General features: G+C 39.6%; 1 protein-coding gene across 4 annotated transcripts in view; it reads left to right on the forward strand.

The window, feature by feature from the left end:
* The window catches only part of RARB (retinoic acid receptor beta), a 323,973-nt gene that overhangs the window by 207,440 nt on the left and 88,822 nt on the right, over window positions 1-27,711 (forward strand). Inside the window, exons 1-2 of one of the 4 annotated variants that reach the window (XM_071561105.1) lie at window positions 25,089-25,176; window positions 25,260-25,865. The exons of 1 other annotated variant lie outside the window; for it this stretch is intronic. In XM_071561105.1, the coding sequence (XP_071417206.1) occupies window positions 25,709-25,865 (157 nt within the window). In that variant the 5' untranslated portion in view covers window positions 25,089-25,176; window positions 25,260-25,708. 2 more of the 4 variants (XM_071561106.1, XM_071561107.1) reach the window with 2 other exon arrangements.

The following is a 27,711-nucleotide window of genomic DNA, read 5'->3' on the forward strand; positions in this document are numbered from 1 at the left end:
TCCTTTCCTTCCTATGCTGGACTTTCTCCATGTTGCCATGCCCAGCTATGGGAGTGCTCCTGGGAAGATCACCCAAAGCTCTGACTACAATCACCCCAGCCGGGCTGTACCCTGACGGTGTTCAGTGGTCATGGCAAAGCCATGATAATGCCCCTGGGAATGCTCAGTGGTATTCATGGGGCCATGGGCAACATTTTCTTTCTCCCTACAATCATAAACTGTTCCAGATGGTCCTGCTGCTCTGAAGCACTTGTCTCTTCCATAGCATCCTTGTTGTGGTGGCCTGGCATTAGACTTCATGCCTCCGCTGTGCTTCATTTCTTCACTTTCTTCCATGTGTGTATATTCTGGAGTTTTCTTAATGGGCTTTTTTGCTGCAAACACTTGAGAAGACTGGCGGCTGAAGGGCTGTTTGGACTTTTTGAGTAATGTTGTTATGAACTTGGCTATGCTCTCCCATAGTAAAAGCTGCTGTCCACTGTGTTTAAAGGTTTGGGGCTGCTGGGGAACATCTGATTTATTAATGGCCTCTTTTCAACTTCCTCCTCATCTTAAGAAGATATAAGCAGGTAATTAGCTAGTTGCCAAGAAAATAGTGGAAATAAACTTTAAAATTCCTCCTTGTAAAATTATTTATTTAACAGTTTTATTCTGACGTGTTTTATGTTTTAATCATCTGTCTGTGGCTGAGAAACAGGCTAGGGTCTTCATCTTCTGCTGTTAGATTTTAGAGGACTATTACTACATGGTTTTGTTTTCTCTTTTGTTGCTGCATGTGAGTGTTTATGTTGGCTTTCTGGTAGATGCTTAATTGGATTGTAACTGATTTTACACTAAAGACTGATGTCCAGTTTTCTTTTAGTCCTATTTGGATTGCTCTGGGTTCTGGAAGGAATCAATATTCAGAAATGTATTGAACTCTTTTGCTGTGGCTTTCCTTCAGGGACATTACCTACATTTGATCATCAGTGCCAGCTGTCCAGGGTGATGGAGGTGTTCAGGTACCTTGAGTAATGTCTCTGTTCCTGTAATGGTTGCTGTTTGGAACCTGCATTCTGGTATCTGCAGATATTTCCACCTGAATGCTGATAAAAAGGAAAAAGACTAGCAGCTGTTGTCAGGGCTCTTCCAAATGCCTTTCATTCCCTTTCATCCTTCCTGATCATTTCCTTTGATGGTAATTCTATTTTTCCAGTTTCCAAAGCTCATAATCTCAAAGTCCTTTTTGAATCTGAGCCTTCTTCAGAAGCTTGTGTTAATCAGATTATTTGTGAAACAGCCTTAGTATCACCCCAATAATCTTTATAGGTATTGAATGACTTTTACCCTTTGTGAGGAACTTATGCTAGGTACACAACTCTCATGAATTATTCTGTTACCTGCAGGCTGTCGTACTTCTGCTTCACTTAAGCATTTTCTGTTTGTATAGGTCTCATTTGTCTTTCAGATCATCAGTGTCTAAAACCATCTTTCTCTTCGGCTGAAAAGACACTATAACGTTTGAAGAAAAAGATTCATTTCTGTAACTCATCACTTGCCACTTCTATTCACTGTTAGAGCAAGGACATGAAATGACCAAAAAGAAAAATTTCTTCCTTAAAACTGGAGTTTGGAAAAGCCCTTGTTTGTGGTGCTGAAGACTCATATTTACAATTATGCCCCCCAGGGAAAGCCAGAGGGATTTACAGTAAATATCAGGGTTTGCATCCAGAACTGCTGACAAACCAGCTTCCTTTTGATAGATGGATTCATTATCACTTTCTAATTACAAACAGATTTCCAGGTGTGTTCACCATGCTATAAATGAAACCTGTCCATTGTTATGCAGCGATGGCCTCTGGGTCAGGCGTAAGGGATCTGTAGCTATGATTCTGTCATTGGATCAAATTAATCAGATGTATTTTTAACAGATAACCTTTACAAAAGTGATGGATTAATCACTTGGTAATGTGACTGCTATCAAGTTCATCATGTCCAAATAAAGGAAGGAACTCAGCAAGACTACAATATATCAAATTCATCAGTCTCGGTGTGTTAAAATACTTTCAGGGCCAGATGCTACTCTTCTGAAAGGATGGAAATCTCCTGCATCAAACATATATGTTTTCCTGCATCTGTGGGTCAGATTCTGCACTCAGATGGAGGCTTTCTAGTTACACAGGCTTGCTGTCAAATTGAAGCTCCATGCATGTACATCTAAGGACAGAATTTGATCACTACAAAGTAATACGATTTCTACCAGTTTCTGTTATTTGATTTTTTAGAACTGTGATTTTTAAGAGGTTATTGAAAGCTGTACAAATCAGTGAAACACAGTCAGTCTTTGTCTAATCCTGTATCCAGTGATAGATGTGTGATTTTCTCTGTTCCAGTAACTTCTTTTGAAGATAAAAAAGCCTGTATTTTAATTTCATATTGAAGAATATGCGTGACATCTCTCAAAGTGAGATTAGGTTAGGGAAGGCATATACCCTTAACTTCTGCCGCAAAATGAAACAAGTTCCTAATTGTCAAAAGATTAATCCTTGGCAGTGATCCAGGGCAATATTTGCTGTAGCAACTTAGTATCCATCACAGTTACGGACCAAAGGTCTTGTCATATATATATTGCTTGCAGCAGAGCTGTAGCAGGGCAGCACAGCCTCCCTACCCTGGCTGTTAGTATGTGGGAAACTTTATCCATTCCTCAATTAGTGCCTTCATGGGGGTCATAGTCTTTGATGAGTGAGCTATTTCTAAGGACTGACATATAAAGCTCAGTAACACAAAACCCTCCAACCAAAAAAAAAAAAAAAAGGAACAAACCCAGGGTGTTATTTTTTTGTGTGTTGCAGTGTTTCTAGTTACACATTTTAGCATTTACTGGAAGTTTAGTCCATCAATACTAAACCCAATAATATTAGTGAAAGGTGAGGCTTTTTTTTACTGTGAAAATCACTACTATCACTATTATACTGCTTAAATTGGCTAATTTTTATTTAACTCGCTATTGAACTGCAACGCTTCTATAGCAGCATCTTCATCTGCCAGCATGGCCAGTCCTGTCCCTGATTTTGAATACTGCCTTTGCTGTCCTGCAAACCTAACAGAAGAGTAGGTCAATATTTTAAATGCCTCATATGAATTAACAAAGGCAGCAGTCCTAAGCTTTAGTGTAAGTAAAAAACCCACCCAAACAGCAAAACCCTGCCCCCATATCCCTCCTTCTGTGCTAGCTACCTCTGATGTGTTTTGGGTGATTAGTTCAGTGCAGCTTTAGAAAATCATTCAAAGGGATTTTTATATCCCTTATTCATCACAGAAATAACGATTCAGAAGGTGGTCTCATTCAGTTTGATATTCATTGTTGCTGATGCTGTGTACCCTTTGACTTTCCACACTGCTAGCTGGCAAGAACTGTCCACACATTTGCATGACAGGGGCAAAAATGGAGAAAAATTCAGCGAGCTGCAAACTGATAATTTAGGGCAGAAGAGTGGGTAAGATATTTTAAAAATTGGGTGCACCTTTGTTTTCTTTGACTCCCATTTTGAACTGCTGAGGTTGATAGGATTATGGGGTGCAGGTAGGATCAGGACTTGATCACTCGCTGATGAGTCTCTGCCTATTCAGTGCTTTATAGGCCCAAGGGAAAGGGACAAATTGACAGCACATTCTAGTGTACTGCAGTCTATATTTGGATTCCTGATTTAAAGCTGACAGATGTGTAAAATCGTATGTAGCCAGAAAACTCCCTAGTGAGGACACAGCTGCATATATCGATGAGTTGAAGTTACTCTTGTTAAGGCTGGCATGAATTTGTATGGGGCAAATTCCCTCCAGATCTCTCTTCCTGGTCATGTAATATCATTGAGTGTAGTTTTGGGCTTGTTCCACCCGCTTTGGAACACACCATGTGCTTTTTGGATATGAATGGAGAAGACTTGTAAATCCAAAGTGTTGCTCTTCTCAGTTGCTGGGTGAATGCCATCATACCCTCATTTAGATGTGGCAGCTGTTGTCAGTTACTTAATCTCATCAATAAAATAAAGCCAAATTTCCACACACTGAATCCGCCTCCATCACAGGGACTCCTGCAATGCCTTAGATGAAGTACGTATTTTTGTTTCTCAGGAATCTCCCTTTATAACCCACTCTACTGCTTGATTATTTCCTCTGTGTTGTACAGGAAACAGTAAGTGATTAATAACCTGCCTCAGTTTTACTTTCCCCTCTTGCTGCAGCCTTGTGAAATAATGTGACCCACAGATGTCTGAGCAAAACAATCCATTGCGTTAGTGACAGATGCTTTGGGGGCTTGCTCAGTGAAAGTGAGCTATCACAGGCAGAGAAGCTCAGGTATTCCTACTGCTTTGATCATCTCATTTTCTTCTTTTGCATAAATTTTGAGTGTGCTGAGAACTCCCAACAAGGCATGACATAGCCTACTCTGGAAAACAGCCTGGGGTGAGTACTTCTCCCAGAGGCTCAGGAGGGAACTAGGAAGTAGGTTTGCTGAAGAAAGGCAGAGGTAGCACTAAAAATTGGCATTCACTGGCTGTAGAAATGTTGGGAGGAATGTGAAATGCACCATATATGTCAGGGCTTGCTTGTTTCTTTCTCTGCTAAAAAGGACATAATGGAAAATAAGGGCTCTGCATGTCAACAAACAAAAACTTTCGGTCATAGTTAAATATATAACACATATCACCCTTCACAATGTTTAACACTGTATGGAGTGAGAGAGTGATAGAAACTAAAATCTCAGACACAGTTTTACAGGGATTTAGTTAGGAGACTGTTGTATGGGGATAGCTGGCAACGAAAATTTCCCAGTAGTAACACTCATAGAGTGGAGAAGATTTAGACTGACAGTCATTTTCATGGAGCACAAGTGCACACTGAACCAAATTACAAGCTGATTGAATCTTTTAAGTATTGCTAATCGTTTCTACAATCAGTCTATAATACACTCTTCAGCCATCAGCTAATGCACTGGAGTCATCTGGGCTCATAAGAGCTGGAGAGAGCACACAGCCCGGATGTGTGGCATGTGTCAGGCTGGCTAACTGGGGGTGTCATCCAAGTGCTCTGCTAGATTTTTGTTTTCCTAAGTGGTTTGTGCTAAAGGCATGTTTGAGTAGTAGGGAAGAGCAAAATTATATCATATTGGGTAGCAGCAGAAGCATGAAATTGTAGTGCATAAAGAAATATGATTAAGTGGTGATACTGCCCACTCCTTTTTATAGCAAATCAGAAAAGGAAGCAAAACACACATGCACACAGTTTGCTCATAGTAGCTGGTTTGACGCAGGATAAGGAAGTCTGCATTTAAATTCACTGTATGGAGAGAAAGAGCTGGTTACTGAAAATTTAGATACCAACTGGAGAAACCTAGAGAATGGTCTAAAGGCTCAATAATTTACCTGTTTAGGAAAGAGTTAATCAAAACCCCAATTGCTGGAGGATCTGTAGGGGTTTCTGCTGTTGAGGGGGAGGGGTTGTGTATAGCTTTTTCACCTTTACTATTTCAGAAACTTTCCGCTGCTGCTCAGAATATCAGTGCATATCAGCATGTCACTTGCAAGCATTTTGTTACCCATCAATTTTTTAAAATAGCAAGAAGGGAAAAATGTTGTGAAGAGGAAAGGAGAAACTGAGATATAATTCTACAATGGATAGAAAGAGTGCTTTCCAACTCCTGCAGTTGTGTGCTACATTTCCTACAATCCAATGCTTAATTTAAGTAGCCAGGCTCGTGCTCTCCTGTTTCCAAAAGCCTGAGGGTCTGTTTCAAAGTCCTCAGCTCAAGGGGATGGAGGATGTCCTGCTTCTCTGTGTTCCCTCCTTTCACCCTTACCTTAAGGTACACCATTATCTTGCAGTAATGAAACCTGAAAACAATGGTAAAGAGTTAACATCAAGGACTTCAACAAAACCACCGACAAAATAACACACAATCCTACTCTAAAGAGGTTTCAATAGAACATTTGAGTTAAGCATACCAATTACAAAGAAGCTCAAGTGGTCTTTGCTTGAAATTGCAAATGTACCACATTGCATTATCACAAGAATTCGCATGGAAGAACAGTTTGCAGATGGTTTGCATTGGCATACTTTATGTAAACGCTCTAGGGAACAGATGGCATCATGGGTTCTTGTGGCAAATGTGAATTTATAGCACTCAGAACATGCTAAAGTCTCTTGCCTGTAGCTGAAAAGCAACAAAAATGAAGTGGAAACTCATGCCGGTAAATCAGTTTGCCAGTGTCTTTGCCATTGTAGCTATGGATAACATTTAGTTTGGTCTTTATTGTGAAATTTGGTTTCTTTTATTTGCCATCTACTTGCAATTGGGTGTGAGTGTATGAGGCATGTGTGTATGCTGCTTTGAGAGTGCATATGCGGCTTTTAAATTAATAGCGTAATTAATTGTGTAAAGAGCAGGAAGTCGAGACTTCAACCATCGGTTATTCCAAAGCTTTCGTATTTTTGATGCAAAATTGAATTCAGATAATTCTGATTTTCTTTTTATGCAAAGATTGCTGTGGGCAATCAACTGATTTTAAGCAAATGTTCACAAATATTGTTAGAAGAGATAAAATAAGAACAAAATAACAAATTGTGAACTACTGAGCTCGGTCATTTTGCACATACATATGCAGTGGGATGACCATCAGGGCACGTTAGTAAAAAAAGTTACAGTTCTTTCCAGTTTGGACAGAAATTGGAATTTGAACATCTTCTGTAAAGAGGAGGAGTTATACAATAAACCAGACCTGGGAGAAGGGAGGGAGGAGGAACTGTTTAAACAAACAAGGGATTTGTTTAATTCCTTTGGAACTATTATATTGAACTTAGAATATAATTATTATTGCAGTATATACTCTAATTATTTAAATGCTTGTAAAAATTGATTTTATGTAAAACATAGCTTGTTCTAAAACAGTCAGGTCTTTGCAGTGAACATAAGTTGTTTAAAATTTATTGACCTGTCGTTCACATGTGTTACTTTACTAGCACTTAATGGTCTGTTTAGATAGTCTTGGTGTGTATGAACTCCCAGTGTGCTACTCCAAGCACCACACGTTGACAGGTAGCTGCCATGTAGATAAAATAAGAGGCCCTACTCCAAAGCATACAGGGACACACAATCATTAGTTATTTTCTAATCTAAAGCAGGGATTTCCTTGGCAGCCAGAGGGAAAGAATCGTTCTGATTTTGCATTATCTCTGCAGCTGAGTTCAGCCCTAAGTCCTGAACCAATATGCAGGGAGGCCAAAAGCAAACAAGCAGGAAACCCAAATGGAGTTGATTTAAGGAGCCTGTGCTTTGAGGGTTTCTTTTTGAATGGATCATGTAGACAGTGGCTGAGATTAGAAACGTATTTTGGCCTTCAAACTCTCACGGAAGATTTAAGACTGATAATGGAAACGTAAATTACTTTTGTAGTAGATAGAGATCACCTTAAAAAAACGGTTGTGTTAAAACTTTCTGTGGTGTTTTTTATCCCGTGTATAAATAAAGCTGTCCAAAAAGAAAAACTTAAACAACAAAAAGCATTAATTCTTATGGTACTTATTCTCCTCTGTCTCAAATGTGATTTCAGCCTTTCTTCTTACTTGCCAAGGCTCTCACGTATTTTGTGAGTTGATACCTCTTTTTTTATTGTTTAGGTCTCATGAAAAAAATTATGCTAATGATAGGACCCGTCTGGCCCAAGTTACTAACCAGACCTTGCTACTCTGTTTCCACGTTTATGAGGCTGAGTCTTTCTAGAGACACTCTGCTTTTCTGGTTGGTGAGATTCTGCATCAGCAGCATAGTTATTTTATTTTGATGCAAGCAGGAGATGCACCTCTAAAATCCACTGTTGAAGTGTCATCTATCCTGCCCAGCTCAGTGGTTATCAGCAAGTCTATGAACCAGGAATCCTTGGTACATAAAAGGTATTTATCTTAGCATTAAATGCTTGGTGTGAAAACACTGGCCCAAATTCATACTAATACTACATCATACTATCTGAAAGCCTACTCTCAGAATGTTTGTGGCCCTGGGAATTCAGCAGCAAATTTTTCATGTGGAAACTGTTTTATGTCAGTGTTTAAATATTTCATAAAATTCTTAAGTAAAGAATATATTATGTTACTATTTTCTTTCGTATATGCAATTGCAGAGTTTTTCTGCCTTCATAGCAGGCCAAATTCTGCTCTATTTGACCAGCAATAATTCAGAGTAACTATTCTTTCCAGTGGATTTACATCTATGTAGCTTGACATGACATCTACAGTAAAGATTAAAAAAATCAGTATCAGATTTTATTTGCTGTGGCAGTAGAGATGTTTATCCATCCACTTTTCAAGCTACACTGACTTCTCTATAGACTGAGCAATCACAGTATCCCTAACTCTTAAAAACAACAGAAACACCCAAACTGTTAAATCCTTCACTCCTGTGGCACACACTTGGATTTAAAAGCATATGAATTTAAAACATAAATAGCTATAGAAAATGCTTTTTAAAAAGTATGTTTTGCCCATATAATTCATATAATTCTGTCTGTGCTCTTTTTCCCTAACACAGGATCATAAATTTTCTTACTAGTGATCCATTAAAATTGACAATTAGAACTTTAAACTAGCAGGACATCCTCTACTTGATATATTTGAACACACTTTATCAGCAATGGAAATGTCATGTAGACCCAACAGATTATACATTTTGAGGTCAGAATCGAGGTCACAAAAATGGTTAAAAAAATATTTGAGAAAAAGCACTGCTCAATAACTTTTTTGTTTCTCTGCAAAATACATAAATTTTGTGCTTAAGTTTCATATTTCTTTCATAGTTTTTGCCCCAGCAGCAGCATGATTAGCTCAGGAGGATGTTTAAGCCTAGATCCTCAACCTCCAGAGCTGTCTTATTTTAAATGCTCATAATTAGGTTTAAATCTAGAGATTTTGCTGTTTCCCTTCTTTCTTTATATGCATCTCCATATCTCAGTGCAAGAGAAGGAGGATTTCACTGAGGTCACTGACTTACTGCCTATATGCTTGAATATTAGGCAGTACAAAATCCACAGAAACTCTCTGTTTTTAGTAAGGGGATGTTATGTGAGATATGTGAGTACTCAAGGATAGGCAAGGGGGTGAGGCAACCGGAAACTTCAGTTTTTGCATGAGTCCTGAAGGTAGTTGAACAGATTTCTTGTGTGGGTCTAATGAGGTTATATAGAAGTGTTATGCAAGTGTTGCTAGCCAAGTGGTGCCAGTTCTTCCCCAAACTGGGCAGCTCCAGAGACAGCACAGAAGAGTCATGTAGGGTCTCCAGCCCTCTGCTAGCAATGCTGCTTGAAAAGACAGTGCCTGTCACAGTTCCTGCTTTCAGCACTTCTCATGGGTTTGAAGTCTCACACCTCATCACACAGGCTCTGTCTCCACTACAGTGTGATGAACCACCCTGCGAGTCAGCAAGAGCCATAGGAAGCTCTTTGACTTGCTCAGTTCCTACACGTGTTGCTGGTTAGTGTGGATGCTGCAGGGCTTCAAAGGCTATCAGAAAAACAAGCAGGTCAGGGTATGGACTGAGGTCATGTCCTGTGATTTGTCCATACTGACAGCTGGCACACAGGCCTCCTCTGCCTAGCAATGCCAGACGTGGACTATGGGTCAGCTGAACAAGGATCTCCATAGGTATCCCCAAGCCAATGCTGTCATGTAGTGGGAGGTACTTTGAGTGCAAGCTGAGCCTCAGGGATGGAACTGAGCTCTGGTCCACTGTATTTATAAGCAAAGGTACAGTCAAGAGGAATTGTTGTGCCTGTGCACAGACCCTTTGGAATTCATGCAGCAAAGAGTTTGTGCTAAAATGTTTTTTTGATGCAGATTCCCAAAATGGACAGGGGGTCAGTTGTCATGCAGGGTCGTGGCTGCATCTTGGGTAAGGTCAAGGCTGATAGACAAGGCAGAAATATTTTTTTTTTCGTGTGCTTAACTGGCTGTTGCCTTATGGTCACTAATAGTGGAGAGCAAGGCCTGGTATCGTCACATAAGCTTTGAACATGCTGTCACAATTGTGACTACAGATCTGGAGGTGGGGGTTAGGCAGGATGGATATGCCACATTTCTTAATATTCATGTTTTCCTATTATTTAGACATACTTACATCTATTGTTAGATTCAGATCCCACATGTATAAGATTTTTATTAAAAACTTTCTGGAAAATTGTATTTTCCCACACTGAAAGCCTTTTTTAATGAAGATACTCTTCTGGTCCCACTGGCAGGACCTTATTAGCAGAATTCAGAAAGCCTCCCAACAGGAAAGTCATGAGCCCTGAAGCTGTAGCTTTACTTACATAGTCATTCCCTGCTCTCTCCACCATTTGAAGGCCTGTAAGATCTTCCCCTGTATTGTTTTTGGGATTATGTTTGTTAGAGCTAGTAAACTGAGGGACAAATCAAAGGGATTTTGAGATCATAAAGATTTGCAATCATCACTATATTACATACTTGAGTAGGGTTAAAATAACAACTCAATTTTAATTTAAAGAGAGGATGAGAAGAGTGTATAAAGAATACTAGTTTTTATGTAGTTGTCTAGTAAACAACAATGTACATACAGGATTGTACAGCTTGGACAACACTTAGTAGGTAATACAAAGCTGATTTCAGAGTGTTTTCAGTACCTTTCTGTTGCCTCTTTTGCAGGTCCTGAATTCACTTTAGCATTTCTGAATTACTCAGTGTTAACCAGCCTCATATATAAAATAAATCATAATACTGACATGCAAATTAAAAGGCTTAGTGATAGTAATTTAGAGTATTTCTTCCTTATCCTTTAGTTTCCTAGCTTTTCAACACGCCAGTTTGGTCATGTTTGTATGTCATTCTTCTGAGTCCTTAAAGCTCAAGGCTTCTCAAATGAAAACTGAGTTGCTCACCTGACTGCTGAGATTTAGATGAAGAGAATAAAAAGGGGGTTTAAATCTCACTATGAATTTTATAGATTTGGTAATTTTTTTAAGAGTCTTTCCATACCTTAATACCTTTCTGTAAGAGTAAGGGATAAGATGTGAAGTGTCAATAAAAGTTTTATTTAAAATCATCAGAGCACCCACTGTGACTCAGCTTTGCAGCAGCCATCACAGATCCTCCTCTTTGCCATACAGTTGCCCAGTGTAGCACACATTACAAAACTTCTCTTCTTCATACAGTCAACAACTCTAATACACAGAAGATAATCAGCTACCAAAAATACCTTCTGTAATGAGGAAAGAGCATGTAAGCTTGTACTTGGCGTTTGTGCACACCCTCACTGTCACCATGCTGTAGGTGGTCCATGCAGCCAAGAGTAATTACGAGGGATGCGTTGTTTCATGATGCACAGTGCAGGCTCTGTACAACTTTGCAAATGGCTAAACATAAACTCAAGCAGCAGGTTATGTTGGGATGAGTTCAGTGTAAATTCAAGGGTAATTTAAAAAAATAATTAAATAAGCCTCCTTTGGATTCTAAATTGTGATGTTAATTGAAAAGTACTAATGTTAAACCAGTGACCAGCTAGAGGCTTTGTGAGGGTTCTTTTGGTCTTGTATAATGGAACTGATACATGAAAAAAGGAAAATTAAAGAATAATGTGGTTCCATTAAAGAACTGTCTATAGATTATAAAGGTGCAATAAATATTCCAAACATGGGCTTTATCCCTTCCCAATGAATGCACCCAAGTCCCAAGATTTCATAAAGTCTCAGTGCATGTGATATCTGGAACCAGGTTCTGACAGACTAATAGAAACCTTATATGCAGGTGCAAGTCCCAGTTGTGAACTTGTATTTCATGCTTTGTTGAGTACTTATCTAGAGCTTTGGAGAAAGTGAGGCACACTTTCGGTATCTTAAAATAATCTCATATCACAGGCTGGTTCTCCATTTCTGTGAAGAACATCACAAAAGTACTTTTGTTCTGAACCTCATATGATCTTTTACTAAAGCCTCTAGCTTTTAGTGTCCAATATCCTAAAGAGGCCTATTAATTATTTAAAAAGCCCTGCATTATCAGCTGATTTTCTGTGGTGCTTGTTGTCACTGTATTGTCTGTTTTCCTACTTGTCATCTTTTCTTCCTCCTTTAGTTGGGTATGTGTTTGAAGTTAGTTTTAAAGGAATAAAATAACACCCATTTATTTACATAGCAGCTGTCAAAGCACTATATTCTGTCCTCCAGAAGTAAGCATAGAAAAAAAGGTTCATCCCCTGGCTTGCTATCTTGAAATTGCAGAGACTTGAGCTTTCTGAACCCTCCTCCTTTTTATGAGTAATGATTAAAAGGAAAAAAATTCTGCCAGGAGTATGAAGCCTCTAAGTTATTGTCATACTGGTGTCACTCGCAAAAGCCGTGTAATATTTTGTCAGAGAGACCTTCAGAAGAAAGAACCATCTCCGTATCTTTCAGTGGGAACTCAAAATAGAAAAGCTGTGGCTTAATTCCTTATAGTGTTTTCTTGGCCTTAGCTCTGTCTCCCTAGCTCTTACTCAGGCCGAAAGAAAGGGCTGTTTTGTTTTGTTGTGTTTTTGCAAGAGAGTAAAATAAAATATTAACTGTGTTTTTCTTTTTAATATTGGGAGCATAATAAGGTCACTTGAGAAAAAGAAAACCAACCAGTAAGCCTGGAATGTCTCTCATTTCTTTAACAGCTACATAGTGTGTGCAGCTGAGAGTTGCCAGTTGGATCCTAGCAGGGGAGAAACCACTTTAGTTTGTTTGGTTTGTATATGGAATAACATTTTTCTTGCCTCGGAATACTTGTTTGTCATCACTCCCCTTTTGTGTTTATGTTCTGCTTGGAAATAGTCTCTGTGCTGTATATGCATTTGCCAGGATGTGCACATAAACAATGTTCCATTATGGCCCGGTCTGCATACTCCTTATTTACACCATATACATTCAACAGTAAACACGGTGGGGAATGACAGAGAGAAACTCTTCTAGGCCCCTTTTTTCAGTTACTCCAGACTTTCTGCCATATGCTTGCTGAGGTCCCACTTCTATTCATGTTTTTATTAGGTAGAAAAAAAAGTGTCCAGACTTCACACAAAGCAGCTTTTGTGTTCTCTGTCAAAAAAAATCTTCTCCTATGAAATGTTGATAGAAGTACCCAGAGCCCTTGTGGGGATGCAGAGTTTGAATAGCCCCGTGGTGAAAGCACGGGAGGGGAGAGCAGGGGAGCCCTTGCTTCTTGTGTGCCACGAACAACTATCACTTAACTTTCTTTTTCTCTACTTTTCTGTTTGGCAACCAGGGTCATACCCCTTATCCTGATACTTGTTATGAAGGTGACATTTTTAAAGCATTAAAGGATTTCTGAATTTTAGCTGGAAGGGATGAGAGAGGCAAAATACTGTTTAGTGTAGCATAAAATGGAAGTTTGACTTAGAATATATGCTGTTTAGTAAAACTATAGAACCATGGGAAAAAAGTGTTACAGTGGCATAAATCATTTTTAGTGACTCTGCACTTGAAAATGGTCAGATTAGATCTTTCTCTCATTGATTTTGTATTTGGTTAATGATTCCAGTTCTGAGATCATAAAGCTATATAAGATGTAAAAGATACGGGAAAATATCTTTAACCTCTACATTTAAACTATGTGTTTCTTTTGACATTGAAATACTGCAATGACCTGGTAATGTTTTCCAATGTTTTAATTTTTGCTGATGTACAAAAATATCACAGAAGAGCTGAATCGTAATTATTACACATGGTATTGCATAAATTTCTTCCTAATTAAAAAGCTTCTAAATTCTGAATAATCAATTTATGAAGGCATGTGGTTTTGACAAATTATACATTTAATTTCTAAAGATTTATTAGAAATTTGACCTGCAGCTAGTTAATTATGATTATAGTACTGATGCAGTAATACTGGAGATTGATACAATGATATAGTTGCAAATTTATTTTGATATCAACTACCTTAGTAGCAGGACATGAGACTACACCTATATTTTGTACTATCTTGTTTATGGTGCAGGAAGGCATTAGTTTAATAAAGAACACAAATATTTGATAGGTGTTTGTTGGCATTTGTATGAAAAGGTACGTACTTTCAAGAGAGCATAAGCATATTTAAGTTAGTTCTTTAGAGGCTACATTTCCAATGGTATCAGTGATAGTTTTAGATGAATAATGATAGCAAAATAGGAACTTTTTTTAGAAGTCCATAATAAGAAATGAAATTGATTCTTGCTAATTAATTTTCAGATCACAAAATATTTCTGAAGTACTTCTTTTTTGACTAATCTCCCATCCACTCTCTTGTGACTTGTAGTTTTATAGAAGTTGGCAAGTAAATTACAGAAGATGAGCTTTCAAGATATCATACAAGAAGCCAAATTAAATAATAAATACAATTTTAAATGGTCTTTATCTCATCTGAATTTACAAGTGATCTGTGAGAATGTTTAGGAAAGCAAGTTATATCTTAAACATGCAGGTAGCCCTTTTAGTAACATACAAAAGTTACCTGTTTTTTAAAGTAACTAGGAAAAAAAAAGAAAAAGACTGTACTATTGGAGCAAAATATTTTCTGGTGTCTTCTGACTGGTCTAAATGGAGCTCAGGAGCTGCTACTGAGCAGCAATTATAATTCATGAAGAGGTGTTGGTGGAAGGTGTGCAGTACAGGACCTGCTCTGTCCGTGAGTGAGGGAAGAAGAGCAGAAGATGACCTGGTTCAAGGCTTTTCTCCACTGAACGGACAGGTATAGCCTTAAGCTGCTCATCTGAAATGGGGCAGCATCTCTGGTGCCTGCACTTTCAAGCCTTGGTTAATGCCTGTGCTACCAAGAGTCCTGTTTTGCCTGTTAAAAGAAGGAAAAGAGGAAATAGATATCACTGTGACCAGAAGATGGACAGAAGAAAGTGTGTATTACATGAGCCTGATCTCTTATTTTCTCCACTGGAAGCCTGACAGCCCCTTTTTGCTAATAATACACAGCTGTGGCTCACAACAGTGAGGTGTGTCCACACGAGGGACGCTCTGAGTGAGACCCCCAGGGACCATTTAGCTCTCTTAAAAGGGGGAAAACTGATGTAGCTGAATCACAATATTTAAAAAATAGAGAGATTTAGGAGGCTTTGTCTTAGATTTTGACATTCTTAGATTCGAACTTTGTTATTTCTGATAACCAGGAGAACAGGAATAATACAGTGCTAATTATATATAGTCTTTGTGCTTACACTGTGTAATATTTGTGCTTATATTTGATGTTTATACACAGAAGTGTAATGCAGTTCTAAAAACAAAATAGAGAAATTGCTGTAATGAAATAAGTAGAGATTCCTGTGTAATTACTTGATGCCAGTAATTTAAAAGGACTATTAGAAAAAAATAGCTATTTTTAAGGTCTGCAGGAGTTATCTAACAGTTTACAATAATCAAACTGTACCATTTTGGATGAAAGCAACATATTCTCTGATGGTGAAAAAATCTCTTCTAGATTAATTAAGTACTGTCTCTACCAGCTGAGGACTCTTTTATGCTTCAGTAATTGCCTAGACAGAAGTCAATGAGGGCAGAATTTCGTACTTGATAAATGCTGTCCAGATAGGATCCTCACAGACTAAGGATGAACTATTTTATGAGAAATATATTTTATGTTTTACATATGTCACAACACCTGATGATATAAAATATAATTTAGACTGACCTGAATTCCCTGCACATTCTGTTCATTGTACCATCAGTATCCTGTGGAGAGTCACATAGCTTTGCTTTTACTTTGATAGTGTTTGACTCATTTTTTCCAAAGTATTTTTGCAAACCTCTGAAATTATTCTGTAGCAGGAGAAAGAAGAGGGCTCCTAAATCACTCCAGATATGTTAACTGGGAAAGGGTTAATCTGCCCTCAGGAGTTGCTATGTAACTGAGTCCTGCTGGGAGAGTCAGGGTTTCCAGCCAATGGGACTCACCCCTACAATACAATGCATCTATCTTGTGTTTCTTAAAAGTTGTCAGTTATTGGAGTTTTTCCTGAACTGGAATTACACTCCTGCTCCTTTCATAGTCTCCCACTGAGTCTTAAATAATTGTATTCCACACCAAAGTCAGAAAATAACAGTACAATGGTGTGCATTTATCCCTGAAAATGTTACTTTGGACAACTTTGAGTGGTGTGTAGAAAGATCTCTCATGCACAAAAACTAGGAAACTTTTAAAAGATGAGATTACTCAAAGAACTTCAGGCTACAACACATGCCTTGTATCACTTTCAGTCCTCCAGAAAGCCTTCTCGTACCTTTCTGTTCCCACCTGTGCATGCAGCCTTCTGCACATTTGCTTGCTCAGAAAGAGCAGCAAAATGTCTCAATCTTAAACTGTTCCTTCCTCCTTAAGGTATTTCAAAAAGCCAGTATTGATTTTCCTTGCATCCTGCCTAGACTTTCTCCGTAGCTATTCTTCTTCTCTAAGGGGCCACTCAAGGCTTGAGGGCTGAAACATGAATTCTTTAATTTCTCCTTTAGAAGAGCCAGGTGTGTTTTCTCAGCTCAAGCAAGGCCTCTGTGGTTGCGCCAATATATTTGTATGGAAGAGGTGGCACTTCTGAGGGTTTTTTTGTTGGTTTGTTTGGGGATTTTTTTCCTGGAGGAGATCCACCCACAGTCCCTTTGAAGGCTACTGATAAGATGAGGGAGAGACTAAGCTTGGCCTGTAAAAACACTACTTAGGAATCTCTGCTTTGGCTATTGGGTTCTGATAGGAAGCAAGGGAGTGGAATGGTATTTGTCAACATGTCGTTCAAGTCTCAGTAAGCTTTACACTTCACTTAGATCTTTGTGCCTCATTTTTTCCAGTGAGGTTCTGTCTGATAATCTGTGTTGGCAAAGCTCTTAGCCTTTTTTCCGTGGTTGTGAAGTCTTACCTCTGAGTGACATAATGTTCCTGCATTTTCAGTTAGCAGAATAGGCTTCGGTATCAGTGGTGTGCACTTCTACTCTTAGAAAGTCTTTTTTTAAACAGAAGAAAAAAAAACCTTAACCATTTTTAGACAAATATAAGAATCCAGCAGATGGACCTTTAACTTTTTAAAGTCTTTAAATAGCATATATTCACTAACTTGTCATTTGGTTAAGTCATTTAGGATCTGACTGTAGGTAACATTATGCTGTACTTCTTAAGGAGAATTACAATTTATTTCCCAGAATTGGGAATGTGCACATGCCTCATTCTTATTACTAAGCCTCCTATAGATTGAGGCTTACTTTGCCCATCCATTAATTTTAATAATTCCTTGAAAAAGTTGAGCCACAGCCCTGTCTTCTGCCATATCCTTTGGGATACTACATGCCAAGGACAGAATAGATGGATGCAGCAAGAGTGAGATCTGAGCCATTTTGCAAAGGAAAGATTATCCTTCCACACATTTTTAATTTGCATGTCTCCTTATGAAGCTGAGTAAAGTCTGTTCTTCTGACAGTCTGGTAACAATATATGGAAGATTAGTGTCCCATGAATGAGAAGCCTGTTCTTGAAGATGTTTAGCCAAAACTGTGAATGGATTAAAAAAAATATTTTGGGGGTTCTTTCTATGTGATGACAAGGTCTATGCAGAACAGTTCCATCAGAATAACACTCAAGATATCCAAATTAAGAGTTTTGGTCTAGTTTATGCAAAACAAATTTGATAGTTTTATAGATCTGTCAAGCCTGATATGCTGCATTGCGTGCTGAGGGATCACCTCGCATGTCACTAAGGAGTCCATGAGGGCACAATGGCTGGAGCAGTATGCTATAGACCACCACAATCTCTAACTGCAACCCAGCTCTGTAAGTCCTCTTTGATTAAAACACATGTGTCAGTTGTGATTCCCAGAGCATGGACATAATATATCTGGACATTCAATCCTTTTTGTGGCCCAATATGGGAGTCTTGCAGTTCGAGTGTATGGGAATATGCAGATCTGTTTAATCATGTGGGACTAACTTAGTGAAGCATGTTGAGACCATGCAGATTTTGATTTGTTGACTTAAATGGCAGAAGTCAAGTAGAATTTGAGGAACATACCAAAGAACATTTTGATAGCTGTCTTCTAGTAGAATTTGCAAACCATGAAACATCTTGTGAACATTTCAGACCAGACATCATTGATGATGCCACTGCTTGCTCTGAATGCAAGTGAGCTCCAGCCCAACATGATTTTTCCACAGATTGCTTTTATGTTTCAATGTTACATTCATATAACAATGTCAGGTGAAAAGCAATCATTCCTTTTTAAAAGAGTTTTACCCGTAACAGCCCAATCATGAACAGTTACTGTAGTATAAAAGGAATATACAGGATCCCTTACCTGCTCAACAGTAGTTACACTATGATAACCTGTAAGCTTGTAAAACTGACCCAATTAGTAAAGTTTGCTTTTTAGGCTACATTAATAAAGTTACAGTGATAAGTGCTCCTGAGAGGACATGTACACTCAGTTAATTTACACATTACTGATGGCAAATGGTCAACAAAAGAATACAGACACCAATTTGCTAAATAAGTACCTCAGTTTCTGAGTAATTCTACCTCATTAACAGAAAAAAAATTATACAGGCTGTTCCCAAACAGAAAGTACAGCTGCATGATAAAAACAAAGGTGTGAATGTACAGTGAGTTAGGGCAACAGGCAGAGTAGAGGTGTTGGCATGATGACTATCATTATCAGCAGATTTCAGTCTGTGTCACCACATTGTCATTGCTGTCATTACCTCTGCCAGCCAGGTAGCTATGCCAGCATATTTTCCAGTCACTCCTTCATTTTGCTTCTTAAGGTGCCCTTTCAGCACTGGATGCAGATTTAGGAACAAGCTAAGCAGGAACTAGATTGTCATTAATACACGTGTGAAGCTGCTGAGCATGGATCTATTGCAATTTACATTAATGTCATAATCCAGTCCAATCTGCAGTGGGCTTTATGTGACCGGAGCTCTGATCAAGTGTGTTTCAGCTATCTCAGGCCTCTGGGATCCCTCTGTATGGGTTGTCCTTGCCAGTGGTGCAGAAGCACAAGCCCTAAATGCTGATTAAATCTGTTTTAAGTTAAATAGGGCTTAGGTAAGGGTTAGTCTTGGTTAGCATATATGTATGTACTGAGCTGGAGTTCCAGTTACTTGGTAATTTTGGTCTTTTGCTGGAAGAAAACCATCAAGGCTAACTTTGCACTAAGGGTTTAAGCTGCCATTAGGAAGCCTGTAGAAACAGTTGTCCCAGTTTGCATTCTGATTCTGGTTACAACTAGGGTTGTAAGTTATCTGTGTTTGGAACTCCCATTTATTCTGCATTTTCTAACATTATTTATTTATACATTCTGAGACACCTTTCAGGATATCAGAACATCAGAAATACTATCCTTTTGTTAGGTAATTTCCCCCCCTCCTTTAAAAGGCAGAAACAAAGTAGTTGCTTGAATATCCTTTTTGAATCTCTTAGTTTTAATGGAGCTCTGTTCTCTTTCACCTTCAGCCAACCATGAGCATATTCAGCATATAGGAAACTTTATTGTTAGAAGTACTATTCTCTGCAGTTTAATATTCAGCATTTCTACTTGCTCTTCTGCTCTTTCATACATCTTACTTCTACTTAGGTTTTATAGATCTCCCAACTTTCATTCTCCCTAGATTATATAATGCAATGTGTCAGTGCCATGCATGGCACTCCAGTTACCTCAGCATTTCCATTATAACTCTGTTTTGAGGGATTTATAGGCTAGCAGTAAAAATCTTTTTCTTGGCTAAACCTTGAAACAGCAGTTTCTGGTCATTTAAAAAGAAAACAAAATGAGACAAACCTTTTTTCCCTCACTTCTATTTCTTTTTCTGGCAACCATTTAGCAGTGATGTCTGCATGGTAGGATTCTCCTAAACAGCAAGTGTAGATTCAGTACGTAGCCAATTTTAATCTAATAATGTTTTTTCTTTTTATATCCTTCAAAAATTCATGTCATTTGCTCTTTATGCGTATGACAACACTGCCTCTTTGCCAACCTTTCTGGAGCCTACAGCCATCAGCCTTTGGGGCCTCAAAGGGGTGAGGTTTGGTCTGTCTTCTTTATTTGCAACATGGATGAGTGTTACAGTGGGGGTTTTTGGAGGTTTTTTTGTTTTTCCTTTTTAATAGTTTGTCTCAAAGCTCAGTAAGTTACTATTTGCTTCTCTGTCACAGTGCTACAAATTTATCACAATCAAAAAAGACATCAGCTATATATTGATATCTAGAATATCACATCTATTACCAAAACCAAGTTTGGAAGGGATATTAAATCTCATGCTTTAATGCTTAAGTGATTTGCTGTTAGAGACTAGGCTATTAGAGGACCTATGGGTGAGTTATACTTTGCCAATCACTAGGGATTCCTATCTTTTCCTTAGGAAGATCTAGTAGCAGTCACTCTTAGAAATGGATTGCTGAGCCAGATACACTTACAGTTTTATCATGTAGGGCAGGTCTTTTCCCCTGGCTCCAGGCCAAAAGATTGTAGGGATTCTAAGGGTTGTGGTTGTGTGCTCAACTCATGTTTGTGGAGATGAATTATTTTTATAGCTTTAAAGTTAAGCAATCAGCTTTAAAGCCATCTTTATGAATACATATCCACTGATTAAGACAGACAAAAAGCCTTTATCAGTAAGTGATTCTCAGACTGGTTGCATGCCTGAGTTCTGGGTCTGTAGCTGCTTTCCCCATCTAAAATAAAATACCGTTCTGTACTGCATAGTATTTTGCCAGTTGCTGTTATATTTCAGGCCCAAAGTAATTCTTTCTGTTATGAGCAAATTCCTGTTTTGGTCATTGCAAGCTGTGCATAGTAGTATGTAGCAGTCAGAAAAAGCCACCTCTTTTTGACTTAATTTCATTGCATTTCGTGCTTTTCCATGACATTTGTGCCATTTCATGCTAGTAATTTTACTGTTTTATTTTCTTCAGGGCAATTCTTGCTCAGGATTGATACTCATTTACTAGGCCTACCTTAGAGTATTAAATATTCAGCCATTCTCTTGCGAGCTAGTGATTTTCTTCCCCATAATCTTTTGACATTATTTCTGTGCTTGAGACACGAGGAAAACATCCCTCAACACTAAAAATTACGGGAGAACAGGTTTTCAGATTTGAAACCTTGTTTCAGCAGTTGTGGGTGGAGTGGCGTGGAAAAAAGAAAAAAAAACAAAACAAAAACAAAAACAAAACCATGAAGGCAGACAAGTACTGTTTCATAGTAACATCTATCGTCAATGAAGAGGTAAAAATCAAAGCCCGTGTGTGAGGCAGGGTTAGTGAACTGCCAGTGATTCTCCCAGCAACTGACACAAAGGAATCTGTGAGTATCAAAGCTGAGGCAGCAAGCTTAGTGTCAGCTCTTGCCTAGGGAGTAGAAGAAAACATCACTTTGTCTCTGCTTTCACTGCTTAAACACACACATCATTCACTAGTAACCATTTACTCTGCTGTCAAAACTGTTTCAAGAGAGTGCTACATTTGATTAATAGTAAAATGCATTAAAAAAAAGTCTGCTTCCCCTGAGGTACTTCTAGTGGGAGAATTTTTGCATGTACTTCTTAATTTTTCCATCCTATAAATATGCCTGTAATGTTCCAGAAGTACTCTGTTGCTTCTAGTAAGTAATTTTTTGTTAGAGAGCCTGGTGCACTCATCCTAATTCTAGTTAATGGTCTCTCTCTCTTAGTGAACCATATTATGGCTCCTCAGCCTCTTGTACTAACGAAAAGGTGACCAGCACAACCATGTGTGCAGTACATGATTCATAGTGCTGCTTTCTGAATTGTCCAGTGGGTAATTGCAGTACAAAAACCAGAGAAACAGATGTAGACCCTAAACCGTGGCTGTAAATTTTTGTTTTATGATTATGGGTTTCAAATGTGCTATGTCACACTGACAAATATACAGTAACACCAAAGGAAATAGATTTCTGACTTGAACTTGAGCTTTTTATTTTACTTTTAGCTAAGAATATATTTATTGCAAATTTTCTGCTATCACAGTCTGAGAGAAAACAGATCAAAGCAGTGATGTGAAAGCACAGTTTCTTTGCATGGATAAAGTGGAAGACACTGGAGAGTTGCTGCCTCCTTGCACCTCTATGGGAGCTGGGTAGGCATTTAAAATATGTGGCAATACTTAAAGTTTCATTACATTTGACTTAGAGGGCTATTAGTTGTCACAATAATTATGCTTAGTCCTGATTTAAATTAGAAAACACACCCCACCCCCCCAGCCCCAATTTATGAATGTAGCTTTTCCTGATACTCTGTTTAAGAAAAATGAGTATCATGCTATTTCAAAGTGAAATATGAGATGCAGACATTACTGTGTTGTAGAAATAGTATGCAAGCAAACCACTGGGCTCTTTGAGGAATTTGTTAATTACATGTGGGTTTAGTAATAAGCATAAGCATTTGTACACCTATTATTCATAATAAAGCATGATGAGCTACCTGTCTTATTTAGGTACAGTGGGAAAAAGCAATCTTTTTTCAATTCATACACAGTTAAGCATGACTTCCCGACATTTTCTTTCAGAAGTTCCTAGTGCACATTTTGAGGTATAACCAATAGGTTTTATTTTTGAATATGGTATTATAAGACTGCTAATGGAAAAAATATAACTATATTTTTCTGTTTGTCTCATTTTGTTTACTTTAACTCACATGGGCAACATATTTTTCTTGGCATAGGCTTAAACTGTTCCAAGAACCTTGGTCTGCACAAAAAGCTGTTTTCTCCCTAAATTGGAGACTGACAAAACACACTGTGTTTTATGTCATCCTTTCCAGTTATTTTTGTGGTGACACATTCTGTATTCCAAACTTCTCTTGTGTCCTGTGTTGTCTGGTTAGAAAATACTGGGTTTTAATTTAGCTTTGCTATTCCAAATGAAATTGTAGCAACATAGCCAGCTGAGATATAAACAAAAATTTAGCCACTTTTCCACTTGCCTTTTTAATAAAACAAACACTGTTTGCTGTGCTGAAATGGTTTAAACAAGCCTTCCCTGAAGGATTTATTTTCTGTAAGCATATGCTGTGCATAAATTTTAAATTAGAGAGTGTCAGGGGCTTCTTCAGCTGGAGGAGCTCAGGCTTGGGGAAGACACCCCAAAGGGCTGACAAAGTCCTTAAAAAGTCCTAGAAAAGAAGATGTTACATTCTAGCATTTGTAACTCTTCTGCCTGAAGGGAAGAGGGAAAGAGAGGCTGCCTGCTTCAGGGACAACCACAGCTCTCCCGTAGAGGGGAAGGAGGCTAAGGAAAGCTTTTGTTTTTATCTCTTCAAAAGGATTCGCTTTGAGATTGCGGCAGCTTTTTTGCTGGCCGCTGGTTTTCAATGTGGGTATATCAGTTTCAGGGAACAAGTGCATGTGCTGTGTGTGGGATTTTGTTTTGTGTGTTGGTTTGGGGTTTTTTGTTTGGTTTTTTTTTTGTTTGGTTTTTTTATTTCTTGAACCTGTGTGAAAAGTTTTGTTAATACAATCTGCAGGCATTGTCAGAGAGCTTTCGGTTCATCAAAGGACTTTTTGTGGAGAGGGGACACCACATCCATTAAAGTGGCTGCACAGGTCCCAGGGTGAGTCTCTCTCCAGCATTTCTTTACGGTTGCCAGTGGTGTGCCATGCCTGCACACAGAATCCCCTTCTCTGCCCGACTCCCATGTTGAGCTTTGCAAGAAACAGGCAATAATCAAGAGTTTCATTTTCCAGTTTCTGAACCTGAGCTCACTTAAAGCAGGGAGCAAGGCTCCTCTATGCCTTGCTCCTGAATGATGCTCACTCTGCTGGGGCTGAGGTGGCTTGGCTCACTCATTTAAAATGAAAGCATGCATGTGGTTATTGAGCTCATGTTCTTTTCCATGGGGGCAGAGGGTGTGTTTCCAGGCTGCTGTTTTTCATTTTTAAATTGTCTGTAGGGATGAGGACTGGTGGAAGCCTCAGTGGAGTCTTTCTCGGTGAGCAAGATTTTGCAGAAGGAATTTATACCTAAAAAGCATGAAGCTCTCTGCCAGCCTGCTGCAAGTGGTGGGACAGTACACGGCTGGCTGTGGCGTACTGGCCACAGACCTGGGAAGGCTTTGACACCTACTCCTGCCATGAGGGAGAGCTGTCGACAGTGTGGTTTAGCGGAGATCTTGGTGGACGGGAGCAGCCCCTTGCCTCCAGAATGGCTGTCCGGGGCTGGCTGCCACAGCGTTCCCGCTCAGCACCACGGGCTGGATCCTCTTCCCCATGGATTAGCTCGTGGCCTTTCTCCCCTCCTGGGGAGCTGGGGTTGATTAGCCCTCTGAAAGCCGATACACCCCCTCCGGGGCCGCAGGACCGGCCCCAGCCCCTCTCTGCTAATCAGAGACAGGCAGGACCCGGCGGCGGGGGCTGAGGAGCGAGAAGAGGGGATGCGTGGCTGCCTCCTGCCCTGGGTTGAGTGATGGGGAAGAGCCCTCTCGGGCATTCCCAAATCTGGCCCATTGGGGAAGCTAGGAAACGCAGGATGATTTAGGAGCCAGGGCGAGGGAGGGATGGTGAGGAGAGATGAGATCTGTCCCTCCCCCCGCAACCCTGCCCCAGGAGGGATGGGCCCCTGAGGTTCCCCGCTGGGAGTGGGGCTCGTCTCTGCGAGTGGTATTGAGCGGGGTCCCCGCAGGGGGCACTGAGCGGGGTCCCTGCTGGCGTGTGCCGGAGCAGCGTCGGGATGAGGCTGCTCCGAGCTCAGCCCCGTGTCCCTGGCTGTGGAACAGCGGCAGCGCCTGCGCCTCGCTCTTGGCCTCTCCGGGGAGGAAAGGAATGTGGGGACGGGGGGAGGCGCAGAAGTTTTAGAAAATTGAACTGGAATTTAAAAATCTTCCGTTCCACACAACCGCTGAAAACGTCGCTGTTTCGTTTCCCACCCCCTTCCTCTCCTCCTCACAGTTGTTTGGGGTGTGTTTTTTTATTACTTTATTATTTGGGGTCTTTTCGGAAGTTGGGCTCCCCGTCCGCACCCTCCCGCTCGGGGGCAGCGGGGCGACTCCGGCAGGGCTGGGGCTCGCCTTTGCCTGCCCGCCCGCCCGCCTGCCTGCCTGTCTGCCTGCCTGCTTTTTTGCAGGGCTGCTGGGAGTTGTGAAGGCGTGTGAGAATCCTGGGAGCTGGTGATGTCAGACCGCTTGGGTCATTTGAAGGTTAGCAGCCTGGGAAGGGTTCACGGAAAGTTCACTCGCATATATTAGGCAATTCAATCTTTCATTCCCTGTGACACAAGTAGTAGGAAGTGAGCTGTTCAGAGGCAGAAGCATCTATTCACGGCCGAGGGGGATCCCGAGCCTCTACCGGAGCTGTTTTATCCCGGGGAGGTGGGCGATTGGCACGGCGTGGGACGCGGCACGCACGCGGCGACTGCTCCAGGAGCTGGACTGACTCTCAAGAAATTTTGGGGGAAATTGATGGTAGCTAAAACTTAGAATGCGGCTCGCATCCCCCCATCTTGCTGGATTGGCTGGGCAGCCTGGAAAATGGTAAATGATCATTTGGATCAATTACAGGCTTTTAGCTGTGTTGTCTGTCATAATTCATGATTCTGGTCTGGGAAAAAGACCAACAGCCTACGTGCCAAAAAAGGGGCAGAGTTTGATGGAGTTGGGTGTACTTTTATGTGCCATTTTGCTCCACACCTAGAGGAAAGCACTTTTGCAGGCATTCTGTGCAGGGGGAATCATGTTTGACTGTATGGACGTTCTAGCAGTGAGCCCTGCTCAGATGCTGGATTTCTACACTGCGAGTCCGTCTTCCTGCATGCTCCAGGAGAAGGCTCTCAAAGCATGCTTCAGTGGATTGGCACAAACAGAGTGGCAACACCGGCACAGTGCGCAATGTAGGTCCCAACTGTTCTTTTTGCACTTTAAAGCAATTACTATAATTATTACTGTTGTTGTTATTTATTTATTTATTTATTTGCATGTATTTAAAAGAGAAAGACGCGTGATTAAGCACAGAGGAATGAGGGGTGGGGAGAGTTTTTGTGCAAAATGTGGTTTGTGAGCTTTTTTTTCTTCATTTGGCAAGGAAGGAGAAAGGAAAGAAGTGCCGGACTTCTTTCTGTTTATCCCTTCTCATGTGGCATATTGATCCCAACAACAGTTGTGGAGCCAAACAGGAACACATAAAATTGTAATGTAATACAACAAATACTTGCAAAACTCCAACCAGTGAAGGACGAATTTACATAACATCTCTGTGGTAGTTTGTTGGGTTTTTTTTCCCTCTTCCTTAATCTAATTTTGTAACTCATTTGAGAATCAGGATGCATGTTGTCTTGAAGTGCATTTTAGCAGAGCAGCCAAGCAACTAAAATGCTGCTCTCTACGGTTCTTGCAAAGATGTAGAATTGCAGTGGGTAGGTGCCATTCCAAAAAATCAGAAAGTAGTTATAAGTTTCTGAAGAGGAGGCAATATTTCTTTGTACTGACCTTGCTGCCACCTTTCTTCTTCATTTTGTTGCTCTAAGAAGTTGCTGTTTTGCTAGAAAACTACTTACTGTGAACACCCTTTGAGTTTAACCATCAATTATTTCTATACCTTGAAATGCAGGCAGCATTGCGCTGGTAACACAGAAGTTAGAGTTAGTGGTAGGACACTTCTGAAAATGTACTGTTATGTTATAGGGCCTTGATTTGTTGCTGAAATACAAAGACTGTAAACAACAGCAGTATTTTAGCGCTGCAGTTTCAAGTTTGAGAACTGAGAAAAAGTGCCAGAACACATCACCTTATTCTCTGCATAAAAACTCACAGGATGCTTCACTGCTCTGAAGGTGATTTAGATAAATGACTTGGCTATCTATCAAAATGTTTTTAGCACACTCTTGGGCACTTCAGTACACTATTGACTGTATAAGTCTGTCTGAAATTTTTGTTTTGCGATATGTTAAAAACTTAACTAGGAATTAGAGGAGTTCTTCCTTCAATATCTCAAAGAGGTGGAGGAGGGAATTGAAAAATAAACTTTAAAATGTTTGGTGAAATAGCGTGTTTCATTCAGCTCAAAAGTTTTCAGTCACCATATGATGTTTGTGTGGGTTGAGTAACGAAAACATAATTGTAAAAATCAGTGACTACCAGCCTGCAACACTGCAAATGTGTTGATATCTTTACAATTAAAAGCAAACTGAAGTTCAGTATAGGATATTTATTTCCTTCATGCTATTTTCAAAATGCTTCTAATAAATTATGAAACAAAGCTTTTATTTCAAGATAATGATTCTAGCTACGGGAGAGCTTCAGTTAGCAAAACCCAAAATCTAAACCAGATGTTTTACTAAAAATGTGTTTTCCTCCTTTCATGGTTTAAACTTTAGTATAACTTCTGTGGAGATATTGCGGAAACTTGGAATTAAATAAACTTTCCTGAAGTAGGAGGCACATACTGTTGTTAAAAGCTTACACTCGCAAAATATTCTTTAAATAACTTCTCATTTTAAAATGTCCTGCTCATTCTCTTCCATGTTGTTAATACCTAGAAGCTGGATTCTTAAAAACAAAATATATGATGTTTGTTCTTGGACAAGTTAAACACAGGATTACCCTTATCAGAATGGAATGAGTGGTAAATATGTTATTTGCCTAGGGCCTCTGATAAGAGACAAGTGTTGATAACAGCAAAGTTTAGCTAACCAAAGAAACTAATATTAACAAGAGTAAATAAAAATACAGGAAAATGCA

Source organism: Pithys albifrons, chromosome 7, assembly GCF_047495875.1.
Source record: "Pithys albifrons albifrons isolate INPA30051 chromosome 7, PitAlb_v1, whole genome shotgun sequence".
NCBI classification, from domain to species: Eukaryota; Metazoa; Chordata; class Aves; order Passeriformes; family Thamnophilidae; genus Pithys; species Pithys albifrons.